The sequence below is a fragment of the Lycorma delicatula genome, chromosome 1 (genome assembly GCF_047948215.1).
Source record: "Lycorma delicatula isolate Av1 chromosome 1, ASM4794821v1, whole genome shotgun sequence".
NCBI lineage: Eukaryota > Metazoa > Arthropoda > Insecta > Hemiptera > Fulgoridae > Lycorma > Lycorma delicatula.
This window is the reverse complement of record NC_134455.1, coordinates 101,573,946-101,593,224: the sequence shown is the minus strand read 5'-3', so window position 1 is coordinate 101,593,224 and position 19,279 is coordinate 101,573,946. Positions and strand designations below refer to the sequence as shown.

The window sequence follows — 19,279 nt, the reverse complement described above, 5'->3', positions numbered from 1 at the left end:
ATCCAAACTTCTATTAAATCGTATTTTATGAATTTTTTGCCGCGTTTTCCTTAAACTACATTTGTTTTACTCTTTCGGAAAATGAAAAATTCTCTAATAAAACAATTACATTATTAGTATCTAGCTGTTTATATATGTGTATAGAGTACTGAAACGATAGTTTATTATCTTATCACGTAAAGTATGTAATTATAGTCGAGTTTGAAAGGTTGCTTCGTTTATTTCTGGTTCAGATTATTGTTCTGTATTTACTACAAGTAGAGTACTTTACGTAATGTTAATGCATTTTGTGCCGACTGACCTCGTCATTATTTTGAGGGCTTCTATTTTATTAAGTTTACTTCAGTGTGTTCTGCTGTATTTGTTGAATTAACCGTTCTATATTTAATAGTGAACAGTGACAGTGTAATTTGTTTCGTGTATGTCAGTGTATCCACGATATTTCCTCGATAAATTTCCAAAATGTCAACGCAAAGGTAATTATATACTTTTCGGTATTTAACCATTAATTATTATATTTAAAACGTAATGATTCTAATAAAGAATTGTGTGTATATTGTTATGCGGTTTTAACCGCTTTATGCTTGTCATGTGAATTTCGTAGAAAAGTTTATAGTCTCGGTTTTAGCCGCCAGCGCAGAAAACTTTTCTGTACGGGTTAAATGCTGCCTGCCGGCCGGTAGTTGAAGCGTCTTGTAATTAAACAAGAACTTTTCTAACGTAATATTTTGATGACGTTTTTTAAAGCGAGTTTCTTTAATACAAATATATTTTGTGTACTTCTACAGTGTTAAACATGTAAAGTTTATTTTGTTTTATCTGTTTTAAGAGTGTGTATGTGTTCTTTTTTTCATGTAAAGTACATCAGCTGATAATGTAGGTAATCGTTAGACCTCGTTCTGTTAAAATCGTTCGAAAATAGCGTGAAATAATTTTTTTTTCTACTTACAGAAATTAAACTTTTATTTTATATTTATTTTTTAAGTATTTGTCTGCTCTCGTCACCCACGACGGGTAATTTTTTTTAGGCGGTGTTAATGTTATCTGGATGTTAATATTCTGATATTTACTAAATTTAATCGAATAATATTACGTGATTATTACAGAGTTGAAAATCACCAGGTAATCTTTTTTTTTACAAATAGTACTTAAACACGACCCTCAGTCGTCTTACCTGTTTTCTGACATAAATAATTGCTCGCTGAGCCGTTAATTTTCTGAACCGCTCCGCTTAACTTTTCGTTAGTATAAAAAAAACCAAACTGAATGCCGGTGCGGATTCCGAATGCAGGTCTCATTAATTAATGATTCGAGTGCACCGTTCCGTTTTCACAGAATCTCAGTTAACAAAAATATTTTTGCAAACCCTTTTCTTCTTCAAACTAAACATAAGATGATATCTTATTATTCATTATCTTATTGAATGTTATTTATACAACTACATCCGTAACGAATTATTTTGAAGAAAGAGAGAATTTAAAATTTTATCTCCATTGACTGGTTTTAATCGATGTTTCAACAATCTAGCATGTGGTTTTTCATGTTTCTCCGTAAAATGCGATCTATTGAAAAAACGAACGTGAAGTCGATTTTATTGTTCGTTTTTACTATTATTTTACGGTTTATTGTGCTGTATCTTTCATTACATATTGAAAGATTGCATTATTGTGCTATCATCATTCAACGAATTTAGTAAGTTGCCGATTTTAGATTCAATTAATACCGACAGTTTTGTCATTTTCGGCGTAATTTATGTAAGCTGTCTCGGTAAATTTGGAAAAGTATAATGCTATCTTATAAAAAAAGTATGAAATGCAAATTTATATTTATTCAAGAACAATAAATTTTTTTTTTTACAAAAAAAAAATAAATTAAAATGCATTTTCCTTTCTTCCGTTAACTGTAGCTATACTGATTAATGTTCTCTTTTCCTATTAATTTATTCATCTTTATAGTTTCTTTTACTTTCCTACATCCGCAACCGATTGAATTTCTTCTGGTGTATTTTGTCTATCCGATTTTCTGCAGTATAAATGATACTTAAATTCTGAAATATTCTTTAAATTCTATGATTTATTAAATTATTTTTCCTCTCAACATTTAATACTGACACTATCCTCTGCTGAGATAATCACACATTAAAAGGTCTTTTCTACCTAAACGCTTAATCTCCAGGTCATTCAATTTATTTATCTAATTATACCAGTTGCATTTTCAGTTCCAACTTAAAACTTAAATAAAACTGATCGCCGTTAGTTGCTCTACCGTATGATAATGTTAGAGTTACCGGTCGCCTAACCGGGAAACACGATATGCGTATTATAATATCCTTGAAAATACTTATCCCACTGTTTTAAATCTGATTCTTCATCCTGCATTTCAGAAAGAGGAAAAAGCTGACAACAGTGTGGCACGCGTTCTTCTTAAAATCTCAACGAGACAGAAGTCTGGGACCACTTTTATTCAATTTCTTAGATCAAAAATCATAAGGAAGCACCAAATTAACTCCAAAAATGTAATTAATTAAATTAAATAGGGTTTAATTTCACAGAGGGTACAGCAAGCAGGCCTTAATGTTTTACGAGCCAAAACTCGCTAACGAACCATTTTCTGACCTATGTTTATGTTAACTTGTTTTTTTTATTTTTGGAATCATCTCCCGAGTGATTGCCGTGCAATTTGAAATCACTCTGTATACGGCAGTTATAATTGCCGAGAGTAAGTCAGTCATAATGATTTGACGATTATTAAAGATCTGAATGATATCTTGCATCCTAAACTAGAAATATTGTATTCTAACATATTATTTCTTATGCTACTGTAAGCCCGTCCGTTGATGACACCATTTGTTTGCGTATTAACCTCACAGACGCACTTCGATTTACAAATTTTTATATGAAAATGATTGCTTCGCTGGACACATGTCTTCCATTGACCTGAAATATTTTTCTACTTCTCTGCCGCATATTTAATACATTTCGTGCGAGAGAATGGATATAATATTACACTTTACAGTCCGCTCTATTGTAACGGAATCTCTTGTTTGCTTTCAACTAACAGCAACTCTTTTCTGATATTAGACGTTTGATTTTTGATGGTTTTAACAGAAAACTCTTCACGCACATATCCCCACATGATTATTCCGAAAACTTGTGTAATATTTTCATCGTCATGAATATGCGCGTTGATCGGCTTTTATCTCCAATTTGATTTATAATAGGCCGGTTATCACATTCATGACTGTCTCCATCGATTTGGTTCGGTCGCAGTCTGCCTAGTTTTCATCATCTCGTCCTCATCTTTCTTCTCGAAGGTAATGTCCAGCCTTTATTATTTCCTACCGTTCTGTTGAACATAACGTAAAGAAAGAGTATAGTTATGTATTTTTTTCCTAGCGAAAAATAATAGTTAAAATTTTTACTCATTAAAATAAGGAATGAATTAACAATTTATTTTAATCAAAACTGAAGTTTAATGTAAACGAAAAAAACATTAAGTTCTTAGCGGGATAAGATATAAAAAAGAAGAGTTAGAATTGGGCCGCGAGAGCGATTAACCATATAAATGTAAGGTAGCTCGTGAGTAGATTAATTATTAATAAATGGATAAAAATAATGAATAATAGTAGTTAATATAGTACAAGAGGGGAAATGTTTGCAAATTTAATATCACCGCACAATATCATAGTGGAGCTTTATATATATATTCGTGTACTGCACACTTATAGATAACTAATATTGAGAACTGATAAGTCGTTTTCCCGAAGATTACTCAACACTAAAACACAAGTATAACCTATAATATACTATTGATCTAACCCTTTAACAAAGAACAATTTTTTTTCATTCTTAGTTAGTAATACTTCAAACAGACCACTTAATATACGAAAAAACCTTGACAAAACCATTTCGGTATAGATTAATTAAATTAATTTGTAACGTACGTTTAAAAAACAAACATTTAACACTTAAAAACATATTTTTTAGTTATTCTGCTTTAGATATATTTAATCTGTGTGAATATATTCAAAATAATTCAGTGTCCGGGCTAAAGTTATCCAAAAGTATGGCCTGTATTTAGAAAATCAGTCTTCGTAATCTCTTAAACGTTTAACTCAATAGGCAGGAAATATCTTCAAGATTTGTTCTGTATATTTTATAAATACGCATGCGCAGGCAAGCCGTCCTAAACTTCAACGGCGTGTACGTACTAAATGGAATATAGATTTTTCTTCATCCAAGTCTATTCTTCCATGAGATACGAGTTTGAGAGGGAAACTTGAAACTTAGTTTCACAAACTGGAAATCGTCCAAAAATTTCAAGACGGGACGGGACGGTAGATCATGTACGCGATGCATTCACTGCCAATCCTGAAAAGTTAATTAGCCGGGGTAGTTACGAATGCAAATTCCTCGTTCCACTGTTCACGACATGGTTCATAAGCGGCTCCGTTTGCGATCAAGTTACAACTCCTTCATCACGTTAAACCAAACGATCGCATCCTACGATCTAGTGTGCTACAGAGATAATAATCTGTGTCGTAAACAGTCCTTAACGTTGGTATTTAGTGATGAACCTTTCATATGTATGCAAAGTTAACAAACACAATTATCCTATATGGGGTACTGAAAATCGCTATAGAGTAATCGAAATGAAAGCGACTACAACTGCATTGTGAGTTGGCTTGCGTGCGCATGCGTATTTTGCTGACCTTGAGAGTATACGGACCAAATCAAGTTATTGAGTCTACGTTTAAGAGATTACGACTACTGGTTTTCTAAATACAGGAAATTACTTTTGGACACTGTACTTACTTTTAGCCCAGACACAGTGTAATGGAACGTGTTAAAACAAGTTATTAAACGTGGAGATAAATATGAAAATGTGTACAGTACGAGATATTATGAAAAATTCTCTGGAACATTCATTGTTTTGGTCGCAGCTACGATTAAAGTCATTTGATCGGCACAATTCGAAGAAAGTCTTTTCGTACATCTTTTGTTTGTCTTCAAGTAAACAGAAAACTACGGGAATGTAATAATGTTGAAAAATCCATGGAATATAAAGAGTTGAAGAAATCTTTGAAGTCTAGAAAGCAATGTAATGTTTCACTGTGATTTTTCAAATTAAGCAATAGCAAGAATAACTATTTTTAATAGAATCGTTTAGTAGAAGGAACTTTTCGTTTTTTTCAAGTTTGAGAATTCATAAAGTCAATAACGGAGTGGACAATATATATATATATATATATATATTTTTTTTTTTGTAACATTGGCTAAACTGTCTTCGTTGCGTTGTATATATTTGGTTTGATGTTGGCAATATTATTTAGATTTATATTATCGGAAGGTATTCGGGAAAAAAACACGAGCTATGATTTTTAACCGTCTTTCACTGAGGTTCTCCGTCGCCTTTCTCTTGTAATTCAAGTTCAGTTACATTTTCGGTGTACGCTTCCTTCTTGATTATGATTGTCATCGAATTCGGTTAATGTATTCGTATCACCTTCAACTACAACTGAAAATATTTTTCTGTACGAGACATTTTATAACACTTATTTAAAATAAATTTTTACACATTTACTGCTAATATTCAAGAAGCTTTTTACGTGTTCTTTCCTCGCACTTTCACTTACACTCACCGACACCCATGTCACGATGCTTATTAAACTTAAAATATTACGAATTAGGGTCGTTGATTAATAAACTCTGTAAATACAAGCATAATTATAAGGATAATGACTAATAGATATTAAAATAAAATTACAGTTATTATTTCGATTTGTAAATTGAAGATTATAGATAAATTGATGATTTATAAATTGAGAAATGTACCAAAATATTTGACAACAAAATTGTAGTACTTTCTTGGCATTGGTTATTTATTCTTATATAATTCAAATATAATGATGCATGAAAAATATTACTAAGATTCCCTTTTAGGGATTGGCGTAATTTATGATAAGGTTTTATTGTAACATTATTCAAAATATCTGTATTTTTTTAATTTTTCTTGGAAGGTGATTTTGGGTCAAGAAATTTTTCTACGTTTATTATATTAAATGGTAAAAACTAAAAGAAAAATCTACTAAAAAATGTGCAACCATTAAAAACCTACCTGATATTTCTTCTTTGTTGATTGGTGGAGGGGAAGGTGAATTATGATTTAATTTTATTAAAATTATTATTTAGTTTTTTTATACTATTAAAAGCTTAAATTAATGCAAAACAGTTTTGAAAAATCAAAAATAATAATCGATATTTTTTCAACTGTAATCGGTTCCCCCACCCCCAATATTGTCCCCATAGTATTTTTTTTGGGGGTCGCTTGTACTACTACTATGTCTAAGAAGATATTTAAAAAAAATCGGTTAAAAAGTGTGTGATATACTAATATTAGGATAATAAAAAATAATACAAAAAAATAACAAGATAGCTTTTTTTGGCTTTTGTGGAAGGGGGGGATTTTTGGGCAAATTTTTTTAAGAATGGTAAGGTAAACGTGCAAGCATGTACTGAGCTTAATATAAAGTGGGCCTCTGTGGCGCGAGTGATAGCATCTGTGCTTTTCATACGGAGGTTCGAATCCCGGTCAGAGATGGCATTTTCAGACGCTACAAAAATTGCCATTTTATTTCATTCTCTGAAGCAATACCTAGCGGTGGTCCCGGAGGATAAAATAAAAATATATAAAGTGGGGTTATGTTTCCCAAATTTTGAGAAAATTGTACCTATGTACGTTCGAACATCATCCCTTTTTTTGGGGATTTTTGGGCCATGAAACGTGAGAAATGAAAAAACCCATACCCAGTTTTTTGATTAATTACCATACTTTCTTTCTTGCAGCATAGTTCCTAGAACTCTAGAGATGTGATGCCAGGAAAGTAATAAAATGGAATATACTGTACGTTTGGGATTAATATGATACGTTATTTAATATTATTTTCGCCGGTTTTTTTTTCCGTAAGAGGAGCTTACAATTCGTTGTTGTATTTTTAATTTGCTAATAGCTTCGGTCAGAGAAAGTCTTCATTACCAGACAGTCTAACGCGTAAATGTTGTTAGATCGTCAGTCACTAGATGGCATCTTAAGGGTTTAAGATTCAAGATTTGTGAACTGCCTTACCTTTTTTATAAGGATTTATATAATGTGCATCGCAGGTACTGATGTCACATGATAATGGACTTAATAGCGTAAAAAGAAAATACAGTTTATATTCAATAATTTAGTTTAACGTAACACTTTTACAAAACTTGTTCACTTTTACTGTACAAACTACTTTTACAATTACTTTTATCTTTATAATAATTTGCTCTGTGATTGTTTAATAATAATATTTACATCGCTTAGTGAATTGTTATCGTACAAATCGACTTCTATTTATTATCAACAGAAACGTTGCTTTTTTAAAGGTTATTTTATATAAGATATAAAAGTATTTTTCTTGAAGAATAATGTGTTATATTTTTAAGCCTAAATTGAATTTTGCGTGCTTGTTCTAACAGAAATACACATTGATTGTTATCGGTTTTCTAGTCGAACACACACCGAGTCGGTGCAAATTTATAAAGTAAACCTAACGCCGGTGGAAAAATATGTACAATGCGTTTTGTTCCATCTATTCTCAAGTGTAACTCTTGTTGTCAGCAAATATTCTGGCAGTTGTAAAATATGGTAAGTAAAACAGCTTTCGTGTAGTCAATTTGTTTTTGTAAAATCTTTATCTCGATTGAATTTTAACTTAAAAATTATTCTTTTTTCCACCAGAAAATCATTATTTTTTTTATTAAATTCCATTAATCCATTTTACAAAATGTTTGCTCCCGCACTCGTATTCATTTTGCACATTTTTCACCGTTTGTTACATATATTGTCGACTGAATCCCATATTAAGAACTGTTTATACATTTTGTTTCATTCTACGGGATAGGAGTTCAGTACAGCAGATCTATTTGCGCATTTTATTGCAGCTCTTGTCCTCTTTTATGCCAGACCGTACATTAGTAATGGTTATCCTCCACGTCTTTAGTACCTATTCTACTCGTACTTTCTTTGCTGTCTCGTATTGTTCATTATTTCATTGTTTTACTCGTATTTTGAATTCTGTATTGTAGGATATCTTTAGGGTTTCAACGAAAAACTCTCACATGTTCTTTCAAATGTTTGAGATGTTTTTTATTTATTAATTTTTAAAAAAATTAATACATTACACTATTTAATACAATACAATTAAATTTCTAATAAAATACAATATCCGTTAATAAAAATGAAGTCGGTTTGTATTATATATTATTTTAACTGTTGTAATTGGCTGTGACGATATTACTGTACTTGTTCAAAACTTTCATTCATTCATTGAAGTAGGTTAATTTTTATTCTATATAGTATTAAGGTCGAATTATTTTTACGGTTTCGGTAAATAGAACGGGGGAAAAAAATCCCCGTTAAGTGAACATAGAAAAGATAGTTTTACCTACGTTTCTTTCTTTTTTTTGTACAGCTTTTGCATTTTAAAGAATTCACAGCTTACGCATGGTTAAAAATGGTGTACACGTAAAAATCGTTTTTGATAGGTAAAGAAAAGTGTAAATTGTATAAAAAATTACTATTTTAATTTAAAGATTATCTAAAAGTTAGGATTTTACATTTTCGTCACTATGATATCGTAAGAGATGTACTTGTACAAAATATGTAATGAAAAGGAGTCACAACTTTAAAACGGTTTTGCTCATGCCCATGCCTTTTTGGTTTATTATGTTTATTCCACCTTTATGTTTCTCTGATGTATTTATTTAACTACATATTTATGAAAATTATATGCATTTTAAAGCTTACTCTTTGTTATTGTAAGAATAAAAATGCGATTCTTCGTCACATTATTTATCTATTGGATCAGATCGGTGAATTAAATCTTGTTCAACCGAATCCATTAATTACAATGAAGTTCGGTTATTAGCTCATTTCCTTCAGCGCATTATAAAGGGAGGTACTCTTTATTAAAAAAAACCTTTAAGACATATCGCTCTTCATTCGATTTTAATGAATTCCCGGATTGTGTTTGATCTTGGACACTATCATTCTATCTTTATCTCACTTAGTCTGCTTAGTACTTCTAAGATGTCCTGGAAATAACTATATGTCCTGGAAAACTGTTTCTGAAAGATCTGAAGTAGTTTTCTTTTTCATATTTGAATGTAATTTTGGTAAAAATTTAATAAAAATAAAAACTTTGACTTGCTTTATAGTTCTTTCCTAATATTCCGATAATTTATTTGGTCTTTTGTAATCCTGCGTGTGGTAGAATAGTAGTTTACGATACTCTTATCGTGGTTCATATCTGTCTTAGCTTAGTTGTAAAACGTTTTTCGCGCACTAAATTTGAAAACAAATCCATTCTTTATTTTTCAGAACACGTTAAAAGTCGCTTGGATCTCTGTAAAACTTAATTGACTTATTTCGGACAAAATTGGACTGCGTAAATGATTATTATACCAGGTCGTTGACGCGTTCAAAGAGATCGAAGTGAGTTTCGATTCGCTAATACCTATACTAAGTTATGTGGCCCATATAAAAATTATAAACTTCTTTATTTAATAAATTAGTTTTACTTTTACTCATCATATTTATAAATGTATATGTATCTATTTGTTTGTTGTTCAGAAATTAAACAAATCTCTGTAGTACAATAAATATAATTTCAGAAATAATGAACCTCGGGATTCAGGTCTAACTTTATAAAATTTATGGTAATTATTTCATTTCATATATATTTATACCATTTAATTACATAGGTTACTTTTTTTTTAAGTGCTTTTTACAAAGGGTTATTACTTTTTATTTTTACTCTTTTTTAATTTTGTTTGATATCAAATTATTTCTTCGTTTAAATTTATTGGTTTGAAGTAAAGTATTGTCTATAACTGAAAGTGTAAGCTCGTCTTTTAATTGGAATTATACATCATACAAAGTTACCGTATCGTAAAATTAGCTTAATATTTGTTTTTGAACCGACTTCAACTGATTTTTAGTTTAAAACTTATTTCTTTATTAAGTATTGAATATTTCATAGATTTGTTGGATTGCAAGACATTAAATTTTTTTTATGCATAAAGAGGCAGTTAAAAATTCATCTGCACTAGCCGATCATATGAGATTACTAAAACATCGATATAACTTTTGACTTGATTAGAAAATTGGTAGCGATCAACCCTTATTTTGTTGACAAAGCATGACGTTGGCAAAGCCAGTTGTATTGCTAGTAATAAAAATGAATTGTCTTTTATAAGGTATAGTAGTGCAAGTTAAAAACATACTTAATAGTGTTTTATTTTTTTTTAAATTGAAATTTGTTTTTCATCATTAATAAAAAAAAAAGACTTGCAGAAAGTGTTTGTGCACAATGTATCCCGTGATAATTCTCGGTTGGAAAATTAAACACGAAGGTAAAATATAAACTTGTGTTGGTATGATTTCCCTTGAAATTTTAACATTTATGTAATATCTTACTTGACAAACGGAAACGGCCAAGAAAATATTTTTTATGGTATTTTTGTGAATTCTTATGTGGTTTTTATGTTTTATTTTTACGGTTACCTTATGAACTTGAATCAAACTAAGAACAATATGCTGAATATATTTTTTGTTAGATCTGAGCCAAGGAGCTTCATTAGTTTCAAGCCAATTAGCTTCATTAATGGTAATCATTTTGAAATTATTTTATTTAAATCGGTTGTAGTTAGCTTATAGTTCAAATTATAGTATCCAGCTTAGAAATATTACTCAACATGCGAGTCGACTTCGTCCTCGTGGAGTAGATTATAAACGTATGTAAGAATTGATTAGAATTGATTAGAGTGCGTTAGTGTAAACTATCAGGCATTCACGTGCTCTTCATTTATCTATCACATTCCTCTTACTGGGATCATTGCAACTCTTCTGTCAATAACACGTCTACTTACACCGACCCATTTATTTATTAAAAATTATCGAAGACCACTTCGTGTCATTATTTGACTATTAAATTTAATAGATTATTGAATGATTTACTAAAATCAACTTCTACTTTTTATAAGCTAATAAAAAATAAACCGTCTACTCTAGCGGGCGGCGTATTGCTGTGCACATAGGCTGACGGCTAGCTTTTCTTTTACTACAACCGTTAATAGCGCGGGTATAGTTAAAAATCGCGCCATCCTCAAAATATCTTATACTAACTTATTTGCTGCTTTTTACTATGTAAGTATACGGAGCTACACGAGATGTTTTCGTAAAGGAATAACTATCTAGCAGTTCCACTCGTCCTATCAATCTATATCTCTCGCACGCAATGTGCACAGCTATACGCCGCCCGCTAAAACAGTAGCCGATTACAATTAACACTTTTTCATAAATTTGTTTATGAAAAAGATAATTTATTGTTATTATCTGAACAATATATTACTTTAAAATAACTTGTTTCAAGTCACAATAAATAAATCGCCAACGGCATCTCTCATAAACACGACTACGAAATGAAGTTATTACTTGCGGCTGCTGGGACTGTACGAATCAAACATATAAAACGCATTTATTCCTTAGATTGAGGATTACTTTTCATTTCTATTGATAAATAAATGAATAACTTGGGTTACTTTTAGTTCTATTTTTGCAAGTAAAATTCACAACCGTTATTCTATTCCAAGAAAATCTATATTTAGGCTTTTTTTGAGTCAAGTTACTAGCAGTTATTCGACGAGCAGCTGAAGTTCGACACGCTTTTATTTTCCAAATTATTACCATAAGTATATGTGTTTATTTTGCAGTACTCAATAGTCTTTAATGCGGAATCTTGAAGCGACAATAAATTTAAGTTTGAATTTACACATTTTACTTCAGATAGTGGCTGCGTTAGACTGCTGTACGGGCCGAGCTGTCGTGAGCTCTGACTTCAGTACCATGGCGCCGCCAAAAGAGAAAGCATAGTGTATAGAATGGTTCGTAGGAACAAAATCAGTGACTACGGTACAAAACAATTATAAGCGACTCTGTCGTAAAAATTCTCCAAGTGACAAAAGCATAAGTAGTGTGAACAAAAGCGTAGTGTTGTGAACAGACTTTTGGAAATCTGAAGGGTTTTGAAAAGACACCATGTAGGCCTACAACAAGTGCCGAAAACAGAAAGAATTCGACTGTCTTTCCAGGTCGAAAACGTTTGGTTGGTAGTGTTAATTGTAACTGAATTTTCTTAAAAACACTGCCCACGATCGCAACCGATAAACTGCAGCTACTTCAATCGGTAACACACGTGTTCGATTTTATTTTTAAACTACCTGCAGCGCATTTTATGTTCTGATGTTTAAACATTTCACGGTCATGGAGTTGTGAACCGCCATAATTATCGAGCCTGGGACACAGAAAATCCAGACGAATCGGTAGAATACGTACGCAACCGTCCGAAAGTGAATGTCTGGTGTGGTATCATGCATTATCGAATTTTTGGGTCGTTCTTTTTTCTACGAGCAGACTATTACGAGCATAATGTTTTCGGACATATTAGAGAACTTTATTTCCGCAGATTGAACAAATGGAGAAACTAATTTTCCAAAACGAATCGAGCTTCTCCACACCATGCAAAGGTTGTGTGGACTGCGCTAAACGAAGGCTCGTAGAAGACCGGGTAGGCAGATAAGTCCCATCTCTCGGCCATCGCCAAGTTTCGGTTTGACGTCGATGGATTTTTCTTTTGGGGTAACAGAAAAAGTAATCGTAAAAGGGAAACTTTAAAGACATCGTTCACCGAGAAAAATTCAGTCACTCGAACATCTGCGCAAAAGAATATCAGCACCGTGGAAGCAGTTCCTGCAGATGTGCTCAAAGTGTGGACAAGGTGGATTATCGTTTTGTTGTCTGCAGGGCTATAAACGGTCCTCGCACTGAGTAATATTAAGAAGTAAAATTGTCATTAAATTTGATACTCTCATGTAAATAAATATTATTTATATTAATAAATAATTTATATTGTATAAATATAATTATTGTATAAATAAATTATATATATTTGTAATTTTAAATTAATAAATAATTTAATTTATAACTGTTGAGTTCTTTTTGGGATACCCGGCATAATAAGTACGGTAGTATCCCGCCCGATACAAGTTTAAAGTGATCATAACAATAATTTGTCGAGAAAATAACGTTGTTTATTAATGTTGTAAGAATAGGAGCGGCTGTTGAACAATGAAATGAGTTGGAATCTTCTCTTTTTCCTTAGTTGGCATACTTATGAGAACATTTATGATATTGAATGTTGTGTACTGTAGGTCATAATGCTACTTGAACTCGTAATTCTCATTGCCAACACTAGCATCGCCGATTTTTCTTTATCTCATTTTTTTTTATTTATTATAGAATTTGATTCCTTTTAATTCTTAATCTTCTTTATAAACTACTACTTTATGTCCATTTCGTGTAATATTGGAAGCTGCAAAAATGTAATATATATATTTTAATTTTTTCAAAATTTTTTTTATAATAAAAAAACATTATCATGATATTAATGTTTCTATATATATATATATATATATATATATATAACATATTTGAAAAAAAAATTATTTAATATTTAATTAAATAATTATTTAATTAATTAAATAATATAATATATAATTTTATATTTAATTACTTTCATTAAACCTATCGTTCGTTCTTATCATAAATCACAGCAAATTTCAGTTCATTTTTACAAATAGATTTATTCACACATCTTAGCATCATTAAACACAATGTGTATTATTTTAAAATAAACTTATATTTTTACGTACACATTACAGTATTCATATGCCGTAATCCCTTTATTTTTGAAAATAATTTACTCAAAAGAAAAATTGAAGTTAAATGATATCACAGCTAACGTTATATGTAACAACTATTTTTGAAATTAATGATAACCTCAAATGACCGAGATTATGAGAAATTTAAAATGTCAAATCAAAGTTAATCGGTGGCATCTCAGCGTTACGTTTATGATGGATTCTCATCGACAATGACAGTCGACCGTGTTTCATGCGAATCGAATTTCTCTTTTGCAGTACTTTTACAGAAATTGAAAATTCTATCCGTCCTTATTTCTACTTCTTCACCTGTTTACTTCATTTTCTAAATAAAAATAATAATACATTTTACAATAGATAAAACTTTACGTTTAATTTTTTACTTATTCCTTAGCGTATTTTTATTTTAGACATTTTTTATATTCACGATTAGTTGTACAAAAAAAAAATGTTTTAATATTTTGACCTTAAACAGTATTACGAGAACCGTTTTAAGATCTTGTTTGTTTATTAATTTTTATTCAGATGTTTGCTCGCTGTGTGTATTTACTGAAATTTCACGAAGCGATTAATTAACTTTGCGTTAACATTTTCTAGGAATGAACATGAACTAAACGAACACACTTACTCAGACTTAAATTGTCAGCAAAGTAACAATTTAGTCTTCTTTTATGGTGTGGTTTACCGTTTTACGAATTTAAAATTCTTTCTCTGTGAAAAAACTCCTTCGTTAATGACGAAAACAGCTTTTTACGAACGAGTTAGATAAAAAATGTAAACTTTAGTAATTACTTTTCTGCAGTCATGATATCAGTATAAAAAAGTTACTTTTACTAAGCTGTAAATTAATAGTAATTTATATATATCAATGAACTTCTATCATTGATTTATTTGTAAAATTAATTTTTTTTTTATTTTATGAAAATAAAATAATGTTTATAAATCATTTTTATACAGTTAAAAACAACCTACTTTAGCCTTTTTATACATAAGTTCATTATAATAAATGTGGTTAATCTCAGTTATAAAAAGATTAAAAAATGCAAATTCGACAGTTCTATAAATCGATACGATTGTTGAAGGAAAACGCTGAAATTAAAGAGAAAATTCACGCTGTGGTTCAGTCTCTATCAACTCGTTTTCTTGATAGTACTTACCGTTATAATTATAATCGTCATTAAGCTCCTGAGTTAGACTTGCTTTCATTATTCTGTAATCCCCCTACTATTATACCACGACCTTTACCATAATGAGACTTTTAAAAATCTCATACATCGTTTTACAGTTGTTAAAAAAAAAATAATGATAATGCCCGATAAAAAGTGATTATGGACGTGTAAAAAAATAATCACCTTTGTTTATTACTTTTTTATACAGCATGTTGTATATAATTACAGTTTTACTTAAAAATTGTTTTTATTTATTCTTTTATTGTTTACGTTTGAACAGATAAATGTATCTACTTAAGCATTAATAAAGTTATGATTAACCATCCGGTAAAAAAAAAATAAATAAATAAAATATAGTTTTTTTTGTTATTTTTTTTTTTAGACGCGTATTGTCTATACATTAATTATATTTCATTTTCTGTTTACGTAAATCTCCCCTAACACATCCTTGTACTGAAGCACTACTTGCCGGGCGTTTATTGTAATGCCAGATTTTTACTATTATGGATTGCACTATACATAAATGTATAAAAAAATATATAGTTGTTTAAGTTGTGTAAAAAAAAAAAAAAAAAAAAAAAAAAAAAAAAAAAAAAATAGCTGTACTACTTGTAATTTATAAAAATAATATAATTTTCAATGTTACTGTTATTCTTGTATTGTAAATATCTAATTAACATTTTATATCTACAGTTATGATAACATGTCGTGGTTATTATAAGTATGCTTTGTATCGCAGTGTATGGAATGGATACAATCTATCCCCGCTACATACGACAAGATACGCATCAGATTGTAATGTCACAACAATAATACTTGAGCTTGTTTTCCGAATTTAACAAATGAGGCCCACGTTACATACTTCACAAGCGTTATGGCGTGGGTTAAAACTGTTACTCTTTTAAATTTTAACAAATAAAGTAACAAGATTTTACTGGTTAATTTTTGTAATTGTGAATGACTGCAGAAGTTAAGATACAAAAGGTTTTAGCCCAGTAGATAAACCCACCGGTTCGAAATCAGCTGATTTCGAATTCGAGAGTTCTAAGGTTCAAATCCTAATAAATGCAGTTACTTTTATATGGATTTGATTACTAGATCGTGGATACCGTTGTTCTTTGGTGGGTGGGTTTCAATTAACCATACATCTCAGGACTCGCTGAGACTGTACAAGATACACTTCATTTACATTTCATACATATCATCCTCTGAAGTAATACCTTTCGGTGGTTCCGGATGCTAAAACAGAAAAAGCCCAATTGTTAAGTATGCTGTTAAAAAATGTAGAGAAATATGAGAACTTTGCTTACTGTATACGCAAATGGATGTAGCTGTATACGCAGATGGATTAATAGTAAATATATTAGCCCTTTAAACTTTATTTTTCGGCTTAAAAAAAATGAATGTAACATCAAAAAAAAATTTGAAAACTAAAATAAACCCTTAAAATTTGATAAACATAATGTAAAATTTTACTTGACCGCTGAGACAGCCTATTCTTTTCTGTATTGTTTATTTTTAATTTCTACTAAGGTAATGGGATTTTACTGTAACATAATTCGCCATGACCGTTAAAATATAAACCATCGAAATGTCTGTTACTTTTTATTACTGCCAATTAGATTCTCTTAAAGTAGTTATTTACATTTCATTTATAGATGTGAAGGAGTCTAACACGAAATAGCGATATAATTAATACATCCTGATCTCCGTAGGGGAAGACACCCACGTTGTGACTATTCCGGTTGTCGCACCACCAAGGAATATAAATGGTTTCATATTTATTCAGTTTATCTTGGAACCTGATTTAAAACAAGTAAATAAATGTCAGATTCATCCGCCGTCCATGTGCATACCAAACATAGTAGCTTAAAAGAATTACAGTAAAAAAAATATAATTTTACTTTGTTATTGGCATAAACGGTACGCACACATGAAATACGACAAAATTTCGGAGTTGTCGCAATTCAACACAATTTATGGCCTGAATGTGTTAATAGTTAAGTCTGTTATTTAACTAATTAAATAATTAAATGAAGATAACGAACATTTTAATCAAATTAATCATTACAGGAAAAAATAAGTTTTTATTCTCCAATTTTCTTTTCACTTCCATAGGAAAATCATTACCTCCGTCATCTGTGAAATCTCCAATGTAATCATCGACATAATTATTCCTGTATAAATCATATTTGGTATCTACCAAATCGTTTATTACGCCGCACTTCTCAAACCTCATTTATGATTACCTAATGAGACATTTTATTCCATGCGGTTTACATACAACCAGAGACGAATTTAATATAAACTGTCTTAAAATTTTAGCTTTTGTCTTGTAATCACGGAAATTGTTGGTCAACTTCTTACTATAAATTTTAAAGGGTCAGTTAACATTCATATCCAGGATTCATAGCAAAACGCCACTCGTCCCCCAAAAATTAAGTCGGTTTTTAAATTCTTGAAAAGTTTATTTTTATTTTTCCCTTCCCTATATCTAAGATCATTTTAATATTTATTAAAATTTCCACCCGTTGTTACTGCAACAAATATACGTAGTTTAATCAATCATTGATTTTATTTAATGAATAAATACGGTAAGAATAAGTGTATGTTGTTAGAATTTACAGTTAGATTTAATTGATAATTAAAAATACTTTAAAATGGTGTAGTATTTTCAATTAAACCGTGGATTTAACATTTGATAGTAGCTTATCTGATCATCCATATTGAGATTTTTTTGGGATTACGCGTTTCATCTTGTTATCGAAGACTCACAACTAGTTCATGGGGAATGCTCTTAGTGAAATCGCCAGTATCAGTTTGAAGTTACCAGAGGCTGTGAGGGTTTCTTCGATAAACATTACGTTTTGCATACTCCTAGAAGTAAAACTCCTGTGGCTTAAGTCGGGAGACCACAAGGGCCACAAGCCCTTAGAATTGATTCGATCTCCGAAAACCGCATGCAGTTACTTCATTGATTGTTTGGCTGTATGCGCGGTCGCACGTTCTTTTGAATCCACGCATTATTAATTTCGTTCACGGTTGATCTCCCTTTGAGCTGATGATTGATTTCACAATAACGAAATGAACTTATCCTTTTGCAAAGAATATTGGGCCAACTGTTTAACCTCTTGATCTTTTCCCGTTTAACTTCCGGAATCACCGTAAGGTATTACTTCAGAGGATGAATGAGGATTATGTGAATGAATATATATGAAATGTAGTCTTGTACAATTTCAAGTCGACGATTGCTAAGCTGTGTGGTTAATTGAAACCCAACCACCAAAGATATCCACGATCTAGTTTTCAAATACGTGTTAAAAGTAACTGCCTTTATTAGGATTTGAACCTTAGAACTCCCGACTTCGAAATCAGCTGATTTGCATGACGAGTTCACCACTAGACCAACCCGATGGATTAACTGTTCTTCTCCCGGATATTGCAATCCACACCCCAATCTTCTAGTCATGTAGAGGAATTTCGTGTACGGCATGTGGGTTATTGGCAGATCGTAAACTGAGTTCTGTGCGTGCAATACCCTGATAACCGGAACCGTGCCTCATAGGTATAGAAAACAGCCCAAAATATCATCAGAATTGTCTGCAAGAAGGTGTTGAAACCATTCACAGTATTAAATTCGCTTTCCAATCTGTGACCAATAACTCTTGAATCCCTTTTTCTTTGCGGGTTGAGATCGAGCTTACGAACTGCCTTGTTGCAACACAGATTGTTTTTTGCTGGCCCAAATTTCACATGAATGTTTGGGACTTGCATAGCAGCTGATATTTCTTGCAATTTTTCTTAATCGAATACTGATGGTTTTCCATTTTGCTCATAGGCCTTTATCGATCCCATCTCCCTAAATATCTAATTAACGCTCTTATACTATATCAGTTTGGAATCGGCGTACCTGGAAATCTATCGAAAAACTGGTCTTTCATTATTTGTATACACTCGTCATCACGGAAAACTTATATGACGAGAAATATTCCCTGTTCTATAGTTAATATTATTCTGAGCAGTCACGGAAAGATACGCTCTCAATGGTTGAAAGACGACGAATATACAATGAACAACAAAGACCCACACTCACATTCTCGCGGAAGCAAAATGCACAGGCTGCACATTACAGAAAACATTACTCGCACCGCTTGGAATACAATCTTTCGAAATATAACAGTCTTTTTATAAGAGGTGTATATTGAACTTACTGTATTTTATAGCTCTCTCTCTCTCTCTCTCTCTCTCTCTCTCTCTCTCTATATATATATATATATATATATATATATATATATATATATA

The 19,279-nt window shown here is 31.0% G+C and overlaps 1 protein-coding gene across 11 annotated transcripts in view; it reads left to right on the top strand.

The window, feature by feature from the left end:
- Window positions 1-19,279, top strand: part of aPKC (protein kinase C iota type) — a 713,443-nt gene that overhangs the window by 427,951 nt on the left and 266,213 nt on the right. Inside the window, exon 1 of one of the 11 annotated variants that reach the window (XM_075358306.1) lies at window positions 364-476. The exons of the other annotated variants lie outside the window; for them this stretch is intronic. Coding sequence (XP_075214421.1) covers window positions 422-476 — 55 coding nt within the window. The 5' untranslated portion in view covers window positions 364-421. Of the gene's footprint in view, window positions 1-363; window positions 477-19,279 lie in introns of those variants that run through there. 11 annotated transcript variants of the gene reach the window in all.